We start from the raw sequence: 24,972 nt of genomic DNA on the forward strand, positions 1-24,972 counted from the left end.
TGTTCAGACTTGTGTTCAATATACAATATTATTGTTGTTGGCTGTGCATTATGGAAACTAATGATTTTAGTTTAAGATAAACACAGTTATGTTATACAATTTTGATTTGTGAAAATCCACTACAATAATAATTAAGAATAAGCATGAGGTTCATAAGTTTTGCAATCAACAGACAACATGTGTACAACGAGGTGTTTAATTACACGCTTGCATCTCAGTCAGTTGTTAATGATTAACAAATCGCCTTGGCTTGGGTGGGTGTGAGCGCGTTTTCTGTATTTATATTGTGTGATACACAACCCGGAAGGACCGTAGATCACATGCGATCGACGGCGATGATGATAGCTGACGCGTTTGATGTCAACAATAGACTTGTCATTGCCACACGATTCGTTCCACATGTCGTTGGTCTCAAGACTCGATAAATCGCTTTGTTTTTATCGTATTATCATGTTCCGAGAACCAACGAAAGCAAACAAGTTAATAAATTTCTTCCGAGGCGTTTAAATAACAATTGCCAAATCATTTCAACAGACGTGTTTGGATTTAATGGGCAACTTCCGATCTGACCGTAATAATTTAAAATAATACAATTTTTCCAAGCAGACAAGTAAAACAACTTAAGCATCGTTCGTCGACTTTCAAAGTGCATCTTATCAACAGAAAGTCCGTTTATCAAGATTTCAAAGTGGTAATAACTTCTATAAATTTGTTAATACTACACGGAAAAAAATACATAATTGGCCCAACTAAATGTTTAATTAAAGCAACTATACATTGAGTTATTGGTCAACACGGGGTAATAAATTCCTTGTAAATCTAATCAACAACCATGACTTACGAGATTATATTTCAATTATTTATTGAGTGCGTTCATGAAATAAAAATTAACATACCAATCCTACTTGACATCATAACAATATAACATGTAATTATTATAATTAATTATTTTCGTCAAAATCAAAATTGTTCGCCTTTAGAGTGCTTAAGAAAAACCGGCGTAGAACATTCAATTTTTTTATTGCGGTTTCGTGCGGATAATAATATACCTCCTCTACCCACACGCGAAACTCGCATTATTTCTACTCGACAAAAGTCATGTATAAATTATGTAAATTATTTAGGCTAAAGCTCGAGACGCGATAAAAGTTGCGGAACTCCGGTGAAATCTAAACGGGCGAAATGTCTTTGGCAGCGCTAATCGTATTATCCATATTGTACACTCTTCTTAAAAATGTCTCTCTCTCTCTCTCTCTCTCTCTCTAGTTTTGCAAATGCTGAGAAAACGAAAAGGCGGCGGTGCGTGGGAGAACCTTTATACATATTTCAACGACTCGGGAGGAGACTGCGGCGGCAGTCTGTTACATCAAACGGGTATTGTGTAAAACAAATAGTTCAACGGTATTTTCGCAGTGTGCAGACATAACGCCAATTCGTCGTTGCCATAGGTACGCGCGCGTTGCATAACTGCGCTACAAGTCTTATTTATTTTCGTTCGCGTCTCGCCCACGGGCTCTCTCCACGAACTTCAGACACTCGAAGAGCAGCGAAATTTCTAATATTTTCACCCCCCTCCCCCTCCCACTCGTCCGATGGATAAATTCGACCAGGAACCCGTTTTCGCAATGATGTAATGGCGCGTTAATAATAATTATTTTTATTATGTCATATTGTTTCGACGCTTTGAAACGCCGCTCTGTCTTGGCGCGCACGCTTTTTATATTTTGCATTGTTATTACAATATTTGATCAGTCAATAATTGCTGTTAGTGCCGTCAAAAACCCGCACTATAGTTTTCTTTAAGCTAAACACAAAAAATTATTCCTAAGAAGAGGACACGTTACACACTTTAAAGAGAACCGCAAAAACGAGTAGGTCAAAGCAAAATGGTCATAGAAAAAAAAAACAACGTAGATATCGTTAAAAAATAAAAAAAATTTAATATTAGATTCTCTCAATATAAATTGTGAGAGTCTAATTAATAATAACAAATGTAAAGGCCTAATCGCAAAATTGGGAACGTCTACTGTTATCAAAACCACTTTAAATTGCTTCTAAGCGTTGAATGCTACCTCTAACCGATATTAAATTGTATATAACGACGACGACGACGACGGCTAAGGTGGTTTAATTGAGCCATAAGCTGTTAGGATGTTCAGATAGCTAGCCTTTAATAATAACAAATAAACACACACACACGCTCGACATGGCTGTAAATAAAAAATTATAATATCGTTTGAAGTATAAGACGACGTTCAGAGCGAATGAACTGTTGAAATATGTCTAATGAGACACGATAAATATCATATTATATACGAGTTAATTTACCACGCTTATTAAGCGTTTTAATATATTTAATTTCACAGTCGTTAAACGAACACGAAATATGAGATAATAAACTTGTACCTCAGTTTTAAAACGGTCAATTGCACATGTAGCAGATGTATGTTTATTCTCAATATGAACGCTCGATTTTACATTTAATAAATTATTATGAATTTAATCACAAAATATATTGCACATAGACATGTGATTTTTCAATAACTATTTTAAACGACTTTTGCTTTGGCCCAAACCGAAAGTTTGGTAAATATAGTAAATCCAATCTTGTAAAAAATCACCTAATATTAAGAAACCTTTTTTGTTTGACATTAAACGACGCAGACTTGTGTTTTTCGCGTCAAACGTTATATTTCTCAAAGCGAACCAAAGTCATAGGTAATACATAGGTATCAAAGAATAATCCTCAATGCACTTTGACGTTGAACATTTTCGATTTATAGAAGAAAAGTGGCATTATTTATAATAACTGAAGATCGAAGGAAAACAAAAACAAAGTAAGTCGTACAACACAATCTTATCAGCGATAAAATCCGAATAAAATATTTATTGAAATAGAGATAAGTAGACAGTTAATTTGACAAATTAATTAATAAAATAATTGTATTAATTAGATTCCATTGTAATTTTACTACATTAAATTAGGTGTACACAAATGATTAAACATTGATTTAAATTACCGATTGTTTAGTTTTATTTAATTACCTATTTGCAATAATTATTAACTTAATAATAATCGTTTGTTAAACATACGTAACAAATAGGTAATCTCACTTTAAACATGTAATTAAATAATTTAACAATAATGTAAATGTATTTATTTTATTTTAATGATTCTGTTGTTAAAAATTAATAAATTGATAACAAATATTATATTAAACAAATTATAATATTGCACTCAACGAAAAATAACAATCAATTAGAATAAACCCTTAATAAAACCCTTCGTTCATACGAAACAAATACTGCCAATAAACGATAAACGAAATTATTACTTTGATATGAATTGTGTTGAATTGATAAACAAACACATCTTTGATAAATTTATTATTTATACAATGTATTTTTTGATTGCCACAATAAAATCTTCGTTACAACAATAAATAATAATGCATTATAATGCTAATAAAATATTTATGGGGTCAATAGCAATAAAGCATTTATCAAATTAGTATAAATTGTTATTGAATAAAACGTTATTTTTTTGTTCAGTGTTTGTTGAAAATTAAAGAAAGAGCTACAGTTTGTTTTTCTTAAAATCATATGCGATTGATACGGATAAATACGGACAAACTCAGAGCATAATAGTTCAATTAATTTCGGTATTTTGACTTTGCAACTTACTTTTAAATATTGAGAATTACAACTGTTTGATTTTCTTAAGTGATTTGTCACAGATAAGAGTAATAGGATGTACATGGTAGCTGCGATAAAGCATGACGTAACGTTTGACAAAAACTATTAAATAAGTAATCGTTTAGTCGAATTCAAAACACAATCGAAGGAAGAGGACATTAAATTAAAAAAAAAAAATGAACAATACGCGACTGAACTGTAATAACTGATCAGTTTGATGATAACCGCGGTAGATGAATGCTTATATTACTACAGTTGTTGGATGAATAGAAAACTAATCGAATGGGTTATTTGGAAAAACAAACATCTCTTTTAGACAAATAGCCCATTCAATCAAAATCGCAATTAACATAAGGCGGCCTATGTGTTTCATAACGATATTCGTAACTCTTTTTTTGTTCTTTATACAAAAATCGCCACAATTTTGCTTGTTGGAATTAGTCGTTTCAAAACCAGCTAAAAGACATACTGAAAACAGCACCTACTCAAACTGTGTTGGGGAAATCTTGGTTGGTTTTGAAAACCACCCGTCTGAAGAAAATAATTTGTTGTTTAGGAGAAATTTTTCAAAAAAAATTGCTTGTTCTACAATAATTTGTTTCATTTACAATGTATTAATAATAAATGAATATCGTATATTAATTTGGTTTGTATGTAGACTTTGTGGTTACAACTACAAAAAAAAAAGTCTGAACGCAATAAAAACGTATAAACTAAAAAATAATATTTAAAAAGTAAAATGAACACAAGTGCATATACAGCTTATTTTTAGCGAATATTTTGAAAGCATATACTTTCATCGCTATATGAGGAAATTATTTGTTGTTGTGAAAATTTAAAAAAAAAAATTGCGTTTAGCTTTTAGTCTTCTAACTAAACGCCTCAATTTAACGGATCGGTCGACCACGGCTTAACACGGGCACAGTTTTAGGTTTACCCTTCGTCGGTTTAGCCTTCAGACACCGTTGCTAATTGTACAATTCCATTGATATTCACGGGTAGGCGCCGGCAACAAGTGTCATCGTGGCAGCAGCGTAACGTTTAATTATCGCCACAACATATGCAAGTGCGTGTGCTCACTTGTACAGTGTGTGCCGTTAGGTTAGGTTAATATGATTATTTCCAAATTTGATCGCAGCACTTGGTTTTGTTCAAAATTAATTTCATTGACGCCGTTATGCGAAAATTACCACATTCATAACAACGCGGTTAGCGCGGTAACAGCTAATTATACTGTACTAGAAAAATACAAACAGAATGTTCTAAAAAACAAAAAATATTTGCCCTAAGCGCCGGATCCAGTATTTATGGAATGTGTGACGCGAGGCGAAAATTAAAAAAAAAACTTTTAACATTTAATTTATTCATGTAAAACCTAACCTAGCCGAGAATTACAGAAAAACAAATATCTCGACTTACTCTTAATAATATATCACTACCGCCGTCCATCGCCTTAGTTGTGTACGGCTGCCAGTAAAAAATATTATACATACATAATTATATTCCTTATGTGGAATATTGATGTTGGCAAATGAGTATGATGTGTGTTGGTACAAATATATTATAATACTTTATTTGAAAAAAAACGGCAAAATATTTTACTGGGCTACTGGTCAATAATAATATACAAGATAAAAAAGGAGTAATAAATAATATTTAACTATTCAGCCAAACCTCCTATCGTTGTTTCTTTATCCGGTCTAATCTAACTTGGACCATAAAATTCTCAACAGTCTACACTACACCAAACGCTCAAAAGTGTAATAAAACTTTTTCATCACTGACCTTCGTTAACGACACCGATCGCCGCAAAAAAATCGACAGCTTTAATCTCAGCGTTTTACTTTGAAAGAATTTAAACTTTACTTCAACGACTACGATTTTACAGTTTATGCACGTTTTAAGCTGAATCAAATTTATACTTCTAGGAAACCAATATACATCTCCATTTAAAAATTGTATGAGACTTGGCATCATTTTTTCTTTGAATTTGTTAACTACAGAACGCGGCTGGCGAACGTCATGAAATTTATAAAATTTGACAGGCAAAATGGGTATGGCACACACTAAGTATCATACAACAATAATAATATGTCGTATAGTGTATATAGTGAAAAAGAAAACCAACGACAACAACAATTTACACAAGTACATACACACACTTTAGACGTCAATCGTATGGTTTTACATGCGCAATAATTTGCATAAACAATATGATGATAATAAAACTCGGTGGCGATAAATGATAATTCTTAATACGTCATAAAACCACTGAGACTAATCGCGTGACAGCCAACATCATTACATTGAACACGCCGATATGAATTCACATCAAGATACACAAGATTATTGCAACACTAAAAAAAATATATAACAGCAAAAAATTGTACAACTAAACATTACTCTAGCAAATTAAAATATATGATAATTCTAAAAAACATGTCGGGGAAAAAATAAAAAAAGCATAATATTATGTGCAGCTAATAAAGTCAGGCGATACTGCAATTTCAGACTATCCAATAGAACTCTCACTCACTTCACTGTTACCTACTCGGTGTCAAATGAGTAAGTTTTTCTTCTTCTTTGCACAAGAAAAAGTCTGGGAAATCCACACGTTATAAACCGCAATGATGGTTTTCATAATTTTCACAGACCACAAACATTGCGGCGATGTAACATACTCATGAGAAGAGTCGGTCAATAAGGCTATGGCCTGGCATATAAGATTTATCTTTTTTCAAAACCACATCTAAGCATATACAATACTAGTTGAAATCGATACATGTATAATGTTACTAGAAAATAAACATATTACCGATGGTAAAGTTCTACTTCAAAACATGTTTGCGCATCTGACTAGAACTATGTGAAACTCAATGAACAGTCAACACGAATCCACGTATGAACGATTGATTTATTAGTTATTAAAATTTGGCTAATAACAGTTTTACCGGTGTCACGTGCATCACGACTGCGCCTGAACGTTTACCGCTTTCGTCTGGTATAGACTGCAAAGTATATTTTAATTGAAGAGCGTTGCCCAACTCGGATATTTGGCAACAATGAAGTGTGTTTACAGCTTCTAGTCGTATGGGTATAGTCGAATCGAACAAATATGTACAATGTGTATCATATTAAAATTGTAAATAACTTTTACGTTCGTAAAAGCTAAAATACATTAATTCATAGATAATCAAAAAAACTGAGGGGAAAAAAACTACATTAACCAAAAAAGTTGAAGTAATTAATTATGTGTAAAAAAAAACAATTTTCCTTTTTTTTTTACTTTTTAATGAATTTTTACCTCTCTTTTTGGTTTTCTAAGCGATTTTAGGTATAAAAAACTCGGTTTAAAATTTACACGTTTTATGTATAATTATTTCAGCTTTCTCAAATATATATTAAAAAAATTTTCAAATTTTAAACAAACCGAGTGCTACAAACGTTAGTTTGTAAATTGGCGTTTTGACCCAAATATTATACATCTTATTATCATATATTATACATATTATACAATAAATACAATTCGTGGTATTACATTTTATAAACTTAAAGGATGTTGCTCAACTTAAAACCAACAATTCTCAGGCGAATAAAAAACAAACCAGACACAGATTACTAAAGAACTTTATATTACACAATTAACCAACGAGAACTACCTCATTGTGGAATGTAAGAAAAAAATTGTATTTTTAACCTAAAACGGACGTTGCTTTGGAATTTGTTTTAAATGCAACTCATTATAATTGCAATCAAAGCGGCGTATATACCTAGTCATCTTCCTGTGCGCATGGTTTTTTTTTTATAGTCTTTCAGAGTGGACAAATCTATCATCCAGAGGAGAATGACGTTTGAGTGAATAGAGAAAATGTCTAGCACACAAAACGCGTCCCGGAACAAACTGTCGGTTAGCATGTGTGTGTCTATACGACGGATATGTGTGCTGCGTGGGCGAATGGATGAATAGAGAGGAGAGTGCGGCGAAGGGAGGGTAATGGGATCAGGACTTATCGTGCGGAAACCGGAAAACTCGATCGCACAGCAAATCGTTTGTCTCTTTATACACCCTACTACTACTTCTACTACTACTGCTACTATAATAATAATACTATAGCCGAGAGTTTAATGCACATTGTACAGTAGGTACAGTACCGCCTGGCAAATAAAATAATTCAACAAAACGAGACGATCAATAAACACCTCAAGACCGAACAGCCGTGTTTGACTTCTTACTAATAGTAATGGCGATTAAAAGTAGTAACCTCATTGCTTTTTTGTTTAACAACAATATTGTAAATCAATTCACAAATAAAAAATAGGGTCGGCCATGTGTTTATTATTGAAATCGCCAAAAAGCAAAACGTTCAAAAGCAAGTCGGATTCGATTGGACGGCGGTCTTAACAGGGCAAAGCAAGTGCACCGGCGGCGTCCCAGAGGGTAAGTATAATTAATTTGTAATCGGCTTACGGGGAGCAGGTGGTGACATGGAAACTAAACACCTAACGTCCAAGTACTCCGAGTTAATTATCTGACGGAAGCGAATGTTATAAACGTTAACGATATAATAAATAAGCAGTTTGTAGTGCACTCAAAAGCGTGTACCCAACTTTTAAACGACACGCCTAATGGAGATTTGTTGACTTTTGCAATGTTAAAAACTTTGGACAGATGGTACACGTTGGAAAGGTAATGTCCTTATTAGTAATTTTTTTTTTTTTTTAACAAATTTTTGTTAACTAAACGAAACGCACATTTGGAATTGTGTTATCCAAAACCATAATATTGAGTTGTCAATTTTTAAATTACAGTAATAGTATACATGCATTTTAAGGTATATTAAAGGATTAATTAAATTGTATAATTAAAATAACGTTAAGCGTTAAAATTATGTTCAACGGCAAGCCTACTCGTATACAAACAATAGTAGCGTAGATTCGGTTTAGTGTTGTAAAATTAGACGATTAACCCTGAGACTTATTTAGACACGCTAGTAAAAAAAAATGATGTTTTTTATCCTTGAACGTTGTAACTGTTAAAATAAAAAAAACCAGCAAATAAAAAATTGACGGGTAAAAGATTTACAGTTTTGTTAAAAGCAAAGAATAGTCGATATATCTATCATTTCTTAAAGCTAATAAAAAAGGGCCAACAACAAATATGATCAATTAATCTTTCATTTTCATAGATATATTTTTTTTACGCTCGGTTAAAAAAAAAATCTAACTTTTTTTTAATAATAATTTTTGGTCATTTAAACGGTGGCATAACTATCACAAAACGACCGTGAAATAATCTGATAACATATTATGAAGGTATTGTAAATCGTAGAGCTTGTCCGATATTTTATTTTATCTGTTCTGAATAACAATATTTTAACAAAAATATTCAATTGCTCGTTTTGCAATGACTTTTCGACTAGTACAAAGAAAAACACTAAGCGTATCAAAATATTTACTGGACGAACTTTAGTGCACTTGCAATTATTCCTATGTAGGGCGGCGTTAAATGTTAACCAAAAAAACAACATAAAGTGGGTAGTCGACAAGTGGGCGGTAAGAAAAAAAATAAAAAAGTCTCTTCGGTCACGTGCTGCTGTACAGACCCAGGAAAATGGCCTTAAGGACCACTTTCCGGATTGGATTGGGCTACAAGCTTTTACACGGTATATAAGTATTGACAACGGTGCGACGACAATTACAGCTAACTCTATAATATGCGACTCGACAGATTTGCAAGGCGGTGTACGTCGAAAAACATCAACCGACAGGTCAAAAAAAACAACACAAAACAATATAAAAAAAATGTAGGTAGAGGTACCTTGGCCGGAAGAGCTCGACGGGCGATGCACAAGTTTTAATTATATTATATATTATTCCAACGGCGACGCTTAATCCACACGCGTTTGCTTCGGTCGGTGGAAAAGTTTAAAAAAAAAAGCACAGTCGACGAAAATATGTGTTATTTTACACGCAGATTCGATACGGACCGATAAAAAACACTTGGCGTGGACTTTTTTATTTTTAAAAAATAAATCAGCAAAGAAAACGCATAAACACACACAATCGCACCGACGGAGCAACAACACTCTACTGGTTACGGTAGGACGATGAATATACCGGCAGCAACCGCACCGCCTATCTGCCGCGCATACAATCACACAAGGTCCGTGTGTGGGGGGAAATCGAGAGAGAGAGAGAGAGAACGGATTACGGATTAAAAAAACTCCACCCCCCCCCCCCCACCACTGCCGCCGCCGCCGCCGCCTAAGTACAGTGTAGACAATATTGGACGACAACTTTTTTATTTTTTCCTCGTCGGTAATGGGCCAATTAATTTTTGCAATAAAAATAAAACGCACTCTCGCGCGGGGTAAAAAAAAAATCGATTAGCACCGACGAGAAGCCTTACACGAATTTTTTATTATCTCATTTTATACACTGCAAACAATGTAAGCGGCTTAAACGTTGACAATTTTTTTTCTACAAATTTAATCGTCTTCGGCGATCGTTCGACAGAGATAAAATCTAAACTAGACGATACACGCAATGTATATAAGGACTTTTGCCGTTTTATTTATCTTCTTTGTCGGCTAGAATACATTTGCCGCCTCCGCTCCACCTCCTTCTCACTTAGCACAGCTAGAATATTCATTCGTAGCGTTATGGTTTTGAGGTCTAGCTAGCAAAAATGCTAGAAAATAAAAAACCGTTTTGCTCACGATTTTGCGTACAACAAACGCCCACGTTAAGGGGCCACTATACTAGCATTTATTACGGCGCAATGTTTAGGCAATTTTTCGCAAAAACTTAACATTAAACTAAAATGATTAACATACATATTCACAACATACATATTAAAGCGGAATAGAGATCTATTAACCGACTAGAGGTGTAGCTAATAGATCACTCCCTCATCAAGGTGTATACGAGTATATGTATAAAAAATAAAGATTGATGCCCCCCTATGAAAAAAAGTACCCTTTTGTAAATGAAAGGAAGAACATAAAACGTGTATTAATCAAATGCGTATAAGAGTGCTTGGTGCCTAAAGACTTAAGGGTTTTTATTAAGTAAAAATAGACGAAAAAATATTAATACTAAATAGAATACACACATATTCACAAGTCTGTCTTCTTAAATCTTAATTTAACCTATAAAACAAAAGTGATGACTGTAAGATAATTTCAGATACAAAATGCGTTCAATTAGTTCCAATATCCATAATAATACTTTTAAAATACGACTGTTTCTTCAATAGGTAAATACTATTAAGTAAATTTGTGTCGGTGTTCTCAGTTTTAACTATGAGATTTTTTCTACTGAATTCTTTATAATTTATGTTGGACTCGGATCGTGTTAGCCCACTGAAGCAAATTACCACACACACACACATTCGAATCTTGACAAAAAAACACAAATGTATTACTTTAACATAAACATGTCAATTCTCGACACAATATTGACAAACGTGCAGTCGAAAACCAAAATAAAAACGGGTTTCCAGGATACTTACCATTGAAATATAAACGAGTAGGTAAAAACGCCATTCGGAATTCCGTGTAAGTATACATGTACGACCATAATAATATATTAGACACGTGCTGGGTCCAAAGTCACAAATCACACGGCACGCCTCGGTGTTAGTTTATTGGACAAAACGACGCTGTGTGATGTATCCTATTGTAGTTTTTGTTTTATTATTCATACAGACATTAAATTCTACTCAAAACCGCATCGTGTTGTATCGAAACGATTTGCCAAACACACGAGACTACCGGATTTTCGAGCAAGATATATTACGGTTTATATCGGTTTTCAAAATTGAGAACATACTTAAGTTCAATACAATTTGATTGGCGGCGTCCCACAGCAGTGTGAATGTGTCACCAAAACCGACCGAAATGCACACATTGAAAACGTACAAAGCTCGAACGGATGAAATATTAAATAAACTTACCACCGTCAGTTGTGCAATCGTTTTGGGACCTTGCCCTCATCCCCGTGCTTTAGAGGTATTCCCTGGACTCCTTTTGTTCGACAGGCAGTTTCAACAGTTCTGACAAATCAGACACTAAACCACCCTTAACCATCGTCCCAACGTCCATTAGCGGCGGCAAAATGTTTTGAAGACGCTCGCTGATGTTTATCAAAGGTCGTATATAAACAAAGGCTAAGACATTTCAGTCTATCGACGGCTCGAGCTTAACTTCTGAGTGCCATCATACGAGTCACGCCTGTCCACACAAAATCACACGAGACTCAATATAATAATATTAGTGTCTCGCGGTGGTCGTAGGACGTCATACCAGTATAAATCGTTCTAGCAAACGTCTTGTGTAACAGTAGGAATTAAAATAATCATAAAGCTACTTAAGTAACCGGGCAAATTAAACCTAAATGGTCAAAAGGCCTCAGTCCCCACAACGGTTTCTATTAAATTCGCATCAAAAACGTTTAATTGCTAAAAATTATATTGAACATCCAACAGTTGATTTAAGTACACAATACAATATTTATAATATGGAATAGCTCAATATGAGCTAAATCACTCATTGAATCGGGTTTCTAAAAGAGTATAGCCTTGTATTTTTCAGCCAGCTGCAAGGGTTGTAAGTTCTTTATTTATAACCCGAGGTCGTGATTAAGACCCTTTTTTCCCTGAGTGAAAGCTCGGCCAAAAGTCACCCTTTTAACGTGAGCCCTAATTTGTTTTTATCATCTTTGCTGCGATAATTTGCTTTTGTCGCGCCTATAATAACCCACCATCAATAAAAAACGAACACTTTAAAAGGCGAAAGAAAAAAACGTAGTAATTCTAAAATATTTTACTTTTCAAAAAAAAAAAAATAGGCAACTCTTAAAAAAACAATTTTTGTCATTCGATAATCGCTTATTTGAATAGATAACAAGACAATGGGGAGAAATAAACTATTTACTTTGGGTACGCTTTTTTTAAAAGAAACCGATTAAACGTATCTTAGATCATAATATTAGTTTATTACGGTGCTCGGCTCCTCCGCAGAAGGGAATTTTCTTGTTTAAGGCACGTCCGTACGTGCTCGAATTAAAGTGTAATTCAACTGTTGGGTGGCAAACTCTTCCCAAGTCAGTTATTAGCTCGCTTCGTGTATAGTGGGAAAATTGTGGCTCGTGCCGAATACACGTTGGAAACGTTTCCTTAAAATAAAAGAGAACCGTGGGCGAAAACGACGACCGATGAAACTAACTATGTATTCTACGAATCACTCACTCGCTTGCGAATTCGCATTGTTTTTTTAATATTATTTTGAACGTGGGCGTCGTCGTTGCGTTGATAACAATCAAAACGTTCATCCGAAAAAGGCGACCGTCTCTGGATGATGAACCCAATGACACAACAACAGTACCTTAAATAAAAACTATGCACAGGGAAATAGCAATGGAAGAGAGGGGAAATATTGCCTCGAGCAGTACTGTAGGCATCGAAGGTTGTGCCCCTATAAATCGGGTGTATAAATAATGGAAGACGAAAAAAAGAAAAAAAATAGATATTTTTGAAAATTCGCCACAAAAAACAAAATTGACAAAACCATTTTCACTAGTTATGCTGTGATTAAAAAAAAAGCGGCATTGCCATTATGAAGAGTGCAGATGGCGCTTGTACAGCGAGTGCGTTTTTTTAAGAAAAATAATTTCATAAAAATGTTGACTGATAACCGCAGTTTTAAATAGTTACTTTCAAAGTTATTAAAGTTTAAGATATATAATATAATATTCTAAACTGGTTATTTTCAGCGAATTATTCCTATTTTATAAAGTTATTTTTATATACATATGTTTCCAGTAGAAGTTTTGGAAATTGATAGCGCTCTGAAAAATACCAAAGAGTGTAATTATTTTTGGTTATTTTATAATTATTATTGTACGATAACATGTACAAAAAATGTTTTCAACAAGGAAAACTACAAAATTAAACACCGACATTGGCTAAAACGATAATTACAATCATATTTCACGTTGACGCGTGATATATTATACTACAAAGCTTTATATATTGATGTTTGTTAATTAAAATCCGCGTCAAATTATATAATATTATTATAACCAGCGTAATATACAACTCGGCAAATACAGCTTTTGAAACACGCATAAAGTATGTACACTAATATTGTTAACATATCGCGAAACCTTTGTAGTTTGTTGGTTTTAATTAATCCATTTAATAGGAACAATATAAATTCAAAATTGTTTTACGAGGAATTTTCAACGTGAAATTCATTTCTTCGTTGGTGGAACACAATTCTTTGAACTCGCATTAGACGTGATTTCCAATCACCTTTTGCGAATTCATTTAAAAGACTTACTCGCATACACAATCTAGAACGTTGGATAAATATTAGTACACTCATTTCGCCGAACTCTGCAGATAAAATACCTTACTTGCATAATACTGCGAATTCCACGCAGAATGTAATATTATATACATATATTAATTATATATACTAAACTTGCAACAATACAGAAGCAAATTTAATTCCAAACTGAATATAAGTAACATGTAGCGATCATGTAGTGTGGCTGCCGTTAAAATATAACCGACCATTAATCGGCCATTATATTATTGTCACAGGGTTTTTGAAGATTGCGGTATCCTTTTGTCGTGCCATGCTAACAAAAAAATATATAAGCCAACCGCTATTCAATACCAACGGGATTATAACAAAGAACAAAATATCATACCTACATAATTTTTGCAATCCGATTAAGCTCGACTTGACTTATAAACCGCCTTAAGTCGCATATGACAAGATAGAATGATTTACACTTTCAGAAATATATGGGTGGTTTTCACATACTCAGCATTGATACAAACCAAAATAAACTTTATAAACGACAGCCCCAATATCAATATATATATTTTTTTAAATTATACTTAGATTTCTAACACCCAACAATACGGTTACACGTCGCTAACAATGTATTTGTATACCAATTAATTATAAAAAAAATTACAAGTCATAATCATAATTTCAACTTGAAGGTTAGGTTAATGTGTTAAAATAATATAAACAAAACTGTATTTGAATCCAATATTAGTTCTCTTTAAATAGAAATATGGCTAACGGTTAAAGGTAAAATTAATTTTATTGGTAGTTTTAAAGTGAAATATTACACGAAAAGATAATGTCAAAAAGAATACAAATTTTAATTGCATTATAAAATGGATTACTTAAAATGCAACAACTATCTACTAGTTCAAACGCAACCTGTAAAAATAACCAGTTTTTTTTCCAAGTTGTAGTTTGAGGTTACTATTATATTGTCCGGTGCGTTTTATCTAAAACAATTTCCTTGGAGTTGTAGTGTTGCCAAAATAGTCTAATCTGGCTCTGTAAGGATATTGTAAAGTGTGTACTCGAAAAGAACACCTTGCAAAAGTCAAGTACACGCGACCTGATGCTTGTAACTTATTTTGAGACTACCGACGCGACGTCACGCATACATAGTTGAACTCTCGTTTTTATTTGGATAAAATCATTTTTCGAAATTTCAATTCATTCAAATGTTTTTTCATCACAAATTCAAATTTGATTGGCATAATTCTTCGGTATTCGTCGACAAACATTCCCAGCCGAGTCGTGTCAAAAGTACCGCGTGTCAGCGGCGGTAAAGGGCAAAGCCTAATTGAAACCGTGATTATATATAGGTATATACTTACTCTTAATCTGTGATGCAAGACACAACTCCGCAACTACGCAACTCCGTTGGCTTTCAGAAGCGGTTAACCGGAATATTACAAGAAGTATCGGATTTCGTGAAGTGGGTAGGAAGAGGATGCTGACACGCGACAAAAGACCAGAGCAATTCAACATCTGGTATCCGGACCGAACGGTAGAAGGGGTTGTTGTGGCAGAGTATAATTATATATATATATATTATAGCAGATGCGATAAATAACAAAATATGCCCATGTGCCACACGGAATGCTATTGCTATACACACAGAGTACATAGTACACACGATGGCTGCCATAACGATACATTTTTATTGGAAAACACACGACTGCAATGTATGTTAAGCATTAAACGATGTCGTATAAACCATTAATCGTCGTCGAGTCAAAAGCTCAAATACCAACAGCTCTTCGAATACCAGTGTCGATAATATTGTCATGAAACATCTCTACTTTGACTTTTAAAATATATGCACATATAATATACACCACAGCAATATCCGAAAAACCATTTGCTCGACTATCTCAACAGATTTGCATTGATGTTTAGCTTCTCATATAATATACACGTGAAAAACCGTCGACAAGCTTCTCGACAGCGTGTAATTCATTTATTCATTTTTTTCCCCCAGTTAACGCCCAACTATAGAGGAAGTAAACCGATAATTCTAGGCCAACACGCGTCACAAAAGTGCTACTGATATTAATTTATAGAGCGTCATGTAGATATAGATAGCTCTAGTAACAATAAGTAGTAGAGTAACGAGTAATAATTATTATCCGAGTGTAATCGTTTTGTAAACAATAAGACGTACAATCGAGTGTTGTACCGAATTAATGCGCTCTTAAGATATAATTAATACTCCACTCAAAGGGTGATATACAACGGTGAATCTATAAACCAATTTAGCTTGGGAAAAACATGTAAATAACGATAACTGATGAACACAAACGAAACGATAAATAATCAAGACCAACACAACTGCGGTAAAAATGAACAACAATTATATATATTTTTTTTTGCAACAGACGTTTATTATTATTTGTTGACCTAAAAGTGCGACTCGTCCGCGGTGTACCGAGACAGACCACCACCACACGAATACTACTCAACGATCCAAAACGGATGGTCCAATTTCGATAAAACGCGCACTAAGCTCGTTTGAAGAAAAACTCATTGTACACACACACACACACACACACACACTTGAACTTGATTATAATATCGACAAAGTTTCACAACGCCAAAGCCTTCGGTTAGTTGTTGTTGTTGCTGTTGATTAAAACTTTATAATAACCAAAGTTTTTCCGATATATAATAATCCGTATAGGAAACGCAATAAATTCATCCGACTCTCGACGGTTCCGGAGTATCTTCGTTTTGGTCGAGTACACACACTTAAAACTGAGCTGTTATAAGAAATTCGCCGTCTTTGTTCGAAACAAAGGCTATGAACTTTATCCTAGATCCAGTCGTGCAACTGGCCCATACTAGTGGCCAAAATATATTCTGACACCGCGTACAAGCCGTTCAAATATTGTCAATATAGTCAAAAATGTTAAACAGATGTCGCGTTAAGTTGTACGACAAAAAAAAGTGTAAATCGTGATAGAATTTTACTTATCATTATACATCCAAGTGCCACCGACCAGTTCTAATATGAAACAATAACGATAAAAATTAAAACGCGACCCGAATGAGATTTAACGTTAATGGATAAATGCGGCACGTGGCCAATGTTTTAATCCTTTTGACTGCCTTTTTTTTTTTTAATTAACGTTTCGTTTAAGCCTCCGAGTTCTGTTGTTCTTTAATCACTACGTTATTTGTAAAAAAAAAAAAACAAATAAAACAAACGACTTAAGCTACCGTTATAACAACGTGGGCGACAAACATTGTTTCAATAGCGTTACCACCTAACCTAACATTTTCATTAGTATCAAATCAGCTCATTCAATTTTACAAATGCAAGGTTTAACAACAACGCACGAGATGATCAAAAACAAGCCACCGCGGTTTTACGGTAAGGTTCAATGTATAATGTGTCTTGATAGTGAAATAAAAAACCTTTGTTAATGAATCGTGTAGCGACCGTAGATAGGTCCATTTGATTTTAATTGAGCGTTAATTTTATAACTATTTTTTTTTATTATTCTACAAACTGCCGACCGGATATGATCGATTTACAACAACCGAACACATCATATTATATATTATTATTATCATTGTAACCATAGACAAACGATAACAAAATATGAAATAGTCATTAACTCGGCGCATATTTAACGCGTTCATCAATCAAATGGTAATGAGTAATGATTTCTTGAAAGAAAAAAAAGAATTAAATCACATAAGTATCATTTTTTTTTTAGATTATGTACTCGACGAGTGGCCCGTGGAAGATAAGAACGCAATAACGACGGACGGTTTATATTTTTTTAAATGTGAAGTGTGCGTGGTATGTGTGTGATTTACTACTGGAAACAAAAGTCAAGTAAACACTTGGAAGTGTCCCCGGGTGTCACATAGCGTTACAAGGAGTATCGAGAAAAAAAAAATAATGCCATCTCAAATGGAGAAAAACAACTGATCGGTTCACTGAGCGCGTTATCCACTTGGACTATATTGAAATTGATCGAAGGGCCGATAAAACTTGTGTGTGTGTGTGTTAAACGCAAAGTGTTTTGTTTAATTAAACAAACGCGGCCGTACGCTTAACCCTTTTATATGTTTTTTATCTCTTTCTTCCTTGCCGTTTCTCTGCCGTTCCCCTCTCTCCGGGCCGGCCGACAAATACCTTGAATTTCCTACCGTGTAACGACACACACATACACTAAAAAAAAACACAGTTACACGGTGGAAAACGCCACACCGGAGTCTGTTGAACCGCAATTGCCAGCCGGAACAAAACAAAAGAGGCGATGATCATCACCGCGCGATAACGGTTCACAAGCGAAACCGTTTTTTTTTTTAATGGTAAAAAAATGCATGTAAATCTCACCGTGCCAAGCCGCACAGTGTCAATTATCGAATACCCACAGGACGAGGCCTTTTTTTTATAAATATATATATATATATATTACACTAAACCGATAAAATTCAAACCCATCCGGATACCTTTTTGCGCCTTTTCGAACACAGCCTAATTTATAATAACATTTAAACGCGAAAAATGCAAAACTGATATGTTTAGAGATATTAATCGATCCTTACATTACGCAAACACAGTTATTTTGCTATTAAGCCAATTTAAAAATCGTTTGTAAAATTAATAAAACAAAAATTTGTTGAATCGATCAATTTAAAATGCTAGATGGACATTGTACATTTTATACAATTTTATTTTAACAACAAATTTATTAGATTTAACAATTATAGGTGTATTTAAATTTGTATCTGCTCGAAAACATAAGATTATTATTACTACTAAGATAATAATTGCTTTTTATCGAGTTAATAAAACAAAAAATGTTAATAAATCATTAACCGGCGGTCTGACGTGTAGATCTATAAAGTAGATAATTCCATTTGTCAGACCAACTTTAATATTTTTAGACGTTCGTTGATGGTAGTAAAATTGTAGCTATTTTTCAAACGCGAATTTAATTTGGTCGGTGCAAAATTATTATTCGGTTCGTCCAAGTCGTGAAAGCACAAATTAATTACAATTACTTTTTTTTTACAGATACGGAAGTCCCGTCAAGTTAACCGTTGAGATAATAAAAGTTTTATAAAGTTTCCCCTCGAAAAATGAAAAAAAAATCCCACAACAGGAAAGTAAAACTTAATTATACGCATTACGGTTTTAGACTAGGTATACCAAAAAAAAAAAATAATAAACTTAATAAAAAACTATTTTTTTTTCTTTCTTTCTACAGCAAATATTCAAAGCAACAATAGTTTTTTTTTATAATTAGCTTAAGTAAATAATAATTTAGTGAATAGTGTACGATTATTTATATTATGATATAGCGATTTTGATGGGCACGTTTGTCAAAGAACCAAATTTGCCTCAGCCGTTAATTGCTGTTAAACACAACTCGGACGTTGAACGGTTTTTGAAAAACCTGTCAACTTTCGTAATTACTCACAATCTGACACACACGTTTCGTTTGCCGACTTTATGAAGCTTCAACACGTTGTTTGCGCTACTTAACCGGCGACGACAATTACACATAAGATATGATTTATAAACGCCAATTAGAGTTTGTGCACGACCAAAACTTTCTTAGCAAGTTTGATGTCGCGCAGCAATCGCTATAATATCCTCCTCGCCCGTTTAACGATGGCAACTAAAGAACAACTTTGGTAATTGAAATAAACACGGTTGAACGGCAAATTTAGTCGGTGTTCAATTCATTTATAAAAATCATACTAGTTATTATTCTCTATTTTTACATAAATATACTACAACTAAACTTAAATTGTTACTCTAGCTCGGTCAACAGTTATTGGAGAGTCCAGCGTTAAAACAAGCAATTACGCCGCCTAATTTAGACCTAAAGGAAAAATACTCGGCCAACAATAAACGGCCGACCGCGAAGAAGCAATGCCAACAATTTACACACTTCAATCCGGCGACAAACGGCTGAGTAACAAGTGTTTACCGATGATCAAATAATATACATTTCGTTGTCAACAAGTAAATATCGACAAAACACACCCGCGCTATATTTTATGGAAATGTCTTTTTACATTAATCTCCAAATAAGAAAGAAGGAAGGGATAAGGAAGAAGGGCGGTTTTCTTCGATAACATTATTATTAAATCGGTTAACGTTTTTCGGTACTGATTATTTTTTACAAACGCATTGTTGGATTCGAAATATTATTATGTCAGTATACAAGCCACAGCGTCTTTCTATATACATACATACACCCACCCTCCAATCGCGGCGACAATATTATTCAATCTGAACGAGGAGTCTGTACACATATATATACATATTATTATTATGTTATCGTCGGTCCCGCCAATCGTTTAGTTTGTGCCAAAGCTGTTTTTTATGTGCACATAAGATCGATTTTTTTCTGTAAGTTTTGTCGACGGCGGGCGGCTCGTTGGCGGCCGAGAGCGCATTTTTGGCTCAACGATTTTCACGAGGTTACAAAGTTATTCTGGTGAGCTGCTCAGAGCTGCCGTTCGAAAGAGGGGAGGAACGACGTTTTGATTAATGTGTATCCGACGACGAGCTGTGAGTTCAGTGGTTACCAAAAAAAAAATATATATATAAATACAATTTTTAAAAAAATAACCATCCAACATTATTTCCGTTTAAACATACATAGTTACACACACACACACACACACACACACACACACACACACACAGTGTACACACATAATCGGTTTGCGGCGACTTTCACCGGTGGCGGTGCACGTGCATTTTTTATTTACACCGTTAGTGCACAGTTGCCAAAATAACAATAATAATATCAACGACAACAACGTTAATAAGTCGAACGTGGAGAATTCGCCCCCGTCATCGCAATAATTATATTTTGTAATACACATCATAATATATACATTCAGAGTAGGTGCAATTTATAATAATACTATAAATGATAATATTGGTAAGTCAATATGTTTATTTGTTGATTGACTCAGAATTTTGCCCCCAACAACAGTGTTTCCAAAATCAAGGCATTTATATATAGCATTATTCCAAAACGATGTCTGCACTGATAATTGAAATTTTATAATATAGGCTTATGAAATATAAAATATTATCATAAGTAGGTATAGGTATATTATGTATCACAATATATGGCTACACTGATGTTGGAGGGGAAAAGTGATCCCCTAAAAAAAGACCTAGCTTTCCCAGGTATTATCATACTTATAGTACCTATTTGATTATACCGCAGAATAAATGAAATCAGAAAGGATAGCACATAAGGCATATACTATTTTACTTGAAAAAACTGATTAATTCTTACGCACTGTACTTATTTAAATTTGTGACTACCATTTTTTTCAAATTTATTTTCTAACCAACTATAGGAGTTTTAATTGAACGAATTCAACCCTTTTCATAAACAAATGAGTGACTTAACTCCTTTCAAAAGTAAACGTTCCGTCTACAGCCACAGAACATGTTTAAAAAAAAAAAAATTTTCATTCAAATTGTGACTTAATACCCTTTTATAAATAAATTATTCAGTTTCAAAGTAAACAAAAACGTGGCGGCCGTAAACTAGTAATATATAGATAAAATGTATTATGAATTTAGCCGGTTTAGAACTTGGCCGCCACGTTTTTGTGTGATAACTATTCTAATAACAGATAATAGAGAATTAACTTCAACGTGTTAGTTTTTATCAGTGTCCGGGGCCACTTATACAGTGCACTTATACACCATAAGACATTGGAGAAATGAGTGCACCCAATTGGGGAACACTGACAAACAAATATAATTCTCCAAATGGGGAGAAAAATCCATCAGTCTCCGTGGCCGATCGGTCATTTACACTTGACAGACCTTAAGTGGAAACGTGAACCCAACGTAAAGGACTTAATTTATTAATTGATGGTTTTTTTTTTTTATTGTAGGAAACCCTCGATGAAGATTTGAAAGTTTAACATTGACAAAATCTGCGCCAATACATTGTTCAACGAGCGCGAGGTTCTTCTTCGGTCAAAAGCGAGTGAATGATTTAAAAATGAATTTGACTGGAAAAAAAAAGTAAATAAATAATGGAGCCTAAGACTACCACCAACCATTACTCTTCGACACGGCCCCGTCAGAACGACAAAGGGTAGAAAACACTAAGGGTTGGGCTGCTGCTGCTTCGAGTTATGGGCAAAACGTAATTAACGCTTAAAACGAAAAACAGTATTATTCAATTATTCAAAAGGGATTGCTGTTTGTGTTGAATTTTTCATCGGTTTCGGAACGACGACAATAACCCTATACAACATTTATATACATATTTTTTATATGTTTATAAACGATTATAAGAGTAAATACTTCCAGGAATAGCAGTTTGCATTATTCATCGGCGCAATATTAGCCGGATTTTTAATCAACGGCGCTTTTTATTATTTAACATAAAGAGTGAACCCAGATTTAATATAATATACATGCATTACATTCGCGCCCGTCTCCTTATTTCCATCGAAAACCTTTTTCGATCACCTCCCCCGTCGGTGTTAAATTTCCTTTTAGCTTTTCCACGTCAATCCCCGCCTTAATAGCTTTTAACCGCCCGCTCAGGTCACATTATAAACGTTAATTGCACCGACCTCGGTTCCCGGAACGAACAATTTATTCTATTAAGACGCTTGTATAACACACAAATGGAAAACTTGACGTTTAACTTTAGTGCGTTTGATTTGTTGTAAAATACACAATACCGGTCGCTACACGTTTTCCAATATAACTCTAGACCGTATATACGTTAAAAATATAATATGTAAAAGAGTTTTAAGAATTTAACTATCACATATAGCAGCAGACAATGTAGTAAATAAAAACGTACACATACGCGGTAAAAAACTGAAAAATAGCGAAACGTTGATTCTTAAAAACAATTGTTATGTTCTTATCTAGAAATCTATTGGAAATTAATTTTATAGAATCCTATCGATTAGTTTTATTATAATGTTAAAGGGATTGCATGAGGTCTGTTTTTAAGGAGTTTTATAACGGCAATATTTAAAAAAAAAAAGAGGGTTTTTATAAAACATCTTTCGTCCATGCCAATTAATTTACCGATTAATTTGTATAAGCTTAAAGGTATTATTTTCGATTTAATTAATGTTTTCTATGAATAAAAGCCATTTTAGTTTATTTTAGACCGAAAAATCAGACAAAATTTCGACCACATAAGATGGTCCAAATTAAATTCTGTAAAGAGATTCAAGTTCTTTGGCTAATTTACTATGCTAGTCAAATTTTATTTAAAAATTTCAGTTCATTGTAATTGAATAAATTAAATTTTCAATTTTTTCAACATTCAAAAAAAGCAAAAAATCTGTTTTTTACACAACCTAGTAAAGTTGCCAAATAGAAATCGGACCATCCTAAGTAATCGAATTTTGTCAGGCATTTAGACCAAAAAAACCGACCTTAACGCTTTAGTGTCGTTTGCATTTGGTTTGGTAATAGATATTTTACTTCAAATAAATCCGTTTGCACGCGATCTCAGTGCTATTTATGCCACATTGAAATTGTACATTAGAATTTCGAACACATCACAAATTTAAATGTAACACACTCAGTTGTATATTTCACACAAACCACCTACACGTGAAATTGCGTTTAATGTTTAATCGTTTGTTGGGAGAAATATATATTAGAAGAAATGGGCGGAGTGGTAGAGTTGTTGTTTGTACTGCACAAACATTATTCGGCACTACTACGCTAAACCGCAAACATAATATAGGTACATAGATTTATTATCCTTGTAGATATATGTTTACTTACAAGTATATAAGTATGTAAGTATAATTATATCTGGTGTATTGTTAATTATATATTATATTATCATGATCGTGAGCCTAAACCCGTTTATAATAGCAACAAAATTAGTGTTGACAATGGTAATAATTAATGGTACTCACCGTGAGCGTAAGGGAGGGGCGGCGGAGGCGGTGGTGGAGGCGCCGGTTCGTGCTTGTCGGTGGACGACGCGTCCGAAGAGGACCCGTTGGCCTGCGGCGGGCCTGTCGGCGGCTGAGGTGGCGGTGGCGGCGGCGCGGAAAACGCACTGCTGTACGGTGCACCGCCGTGATGGTGATGGTGATGGTGACGCCTCTGGTGCGGATGCAGTTCGCCACCCGGCGTTCCGGGCGGTTGCATGCTGGATAACGCGGTGAGCGGCGCGTACGACGGACGCGGCGCGGCCGGTTGTTGCTGCGGCGGTGCGGACGCCGACGGAGGTTGTGTTAAGGCCTGCAAAACGATAAATCACAATAATATTTTTATTTTATCGACGACAAAAACGGGTTAAAATAATGTTAAAAAGGTGATCACATTACAAGTTAAGGGGATTGCATGGGGTCTGTTTTTTTAGACCAAAAGCCAGACAAAAATTTCAACTACTTAGGATGGTCCCAGGTTGAAATTCTGTTAAGAACATTTTTATTTTTTGATTATTTTATGTAAAAGAAATTGGGGTTTTAATAATGAAAATATTGTAAATTGAATTTATTAATTACAAGATTAGTACAATTAGTAGTCGCCACAGAACTCTTATCATTTTACAGAATTGTTTTAGGATCATCCTACGTAGTCGACATTTTGTCTGGCTTTTTGGTCTAAAATAAACCAACATAGCTTATTTACTAGTAGAAAAAATGATTTAAACCGAAAATAATACCTCGAAGCTTATACAAAATAAACGGTAAATCAATTGACGCGGTCGAAATTTATTAAAACCTATTTTTTTCTTAAATATTGCCTATACAAAACTCCTTATAAACAGACCTCATGCAAGCCCCTCCCCCCCCCCCTAATACCAGCGGTGCTTTCCAATCGAGTACTGACAAAAGTTCTGACTAATCGATAACGAACAAGGAATAGCAAAAGTAAAACCATAAAACTGGTTAAATTACCAAA

The 24,972-nt window shown here is 34.2% G+C and overlaps 1 protein-coding gene across 1 annotated transcript in view; it reads right to left on the reverse strand.

Annotated features, from left to right (window-relative positions):
- Positions 1 to 24,972, reverse strand: part of LOC126835006 (proteoglycan 4-like) — a 91,425-nt gene that overhangs the window by 37,162 nt on the left and 29,291 nt on the right. The window contains exon 4 of the mRNA XM_050567271.1: positions 23,976 to 24,306. Within this exon, the coding sequence (XP_050423228.1) occupies positions 23,976 to 24,306 (331 nt within the window). The remainder of the gene's footprint in view (positions 1 to 23,975; positions 24,307 to 24,972) is intronic.

This window comes from Adelges cooleyi, unplaced genomic scaffold (assembly GCF_023614345.1).
Source record: "Adelges cooleyi isolate 19-005CV unplaced genomic scaffold, UGA_ACOO_1.1 ACOO_flye_CR_arks_rails_tigmint_CR_PRNA_21, whole genome shotgun sequence".
NCBI lineage: Eukaryota > Metazoa > Arthropoda > Insecta > Hemiptera > Adelgidae > Adelges > Adelges cooleyi.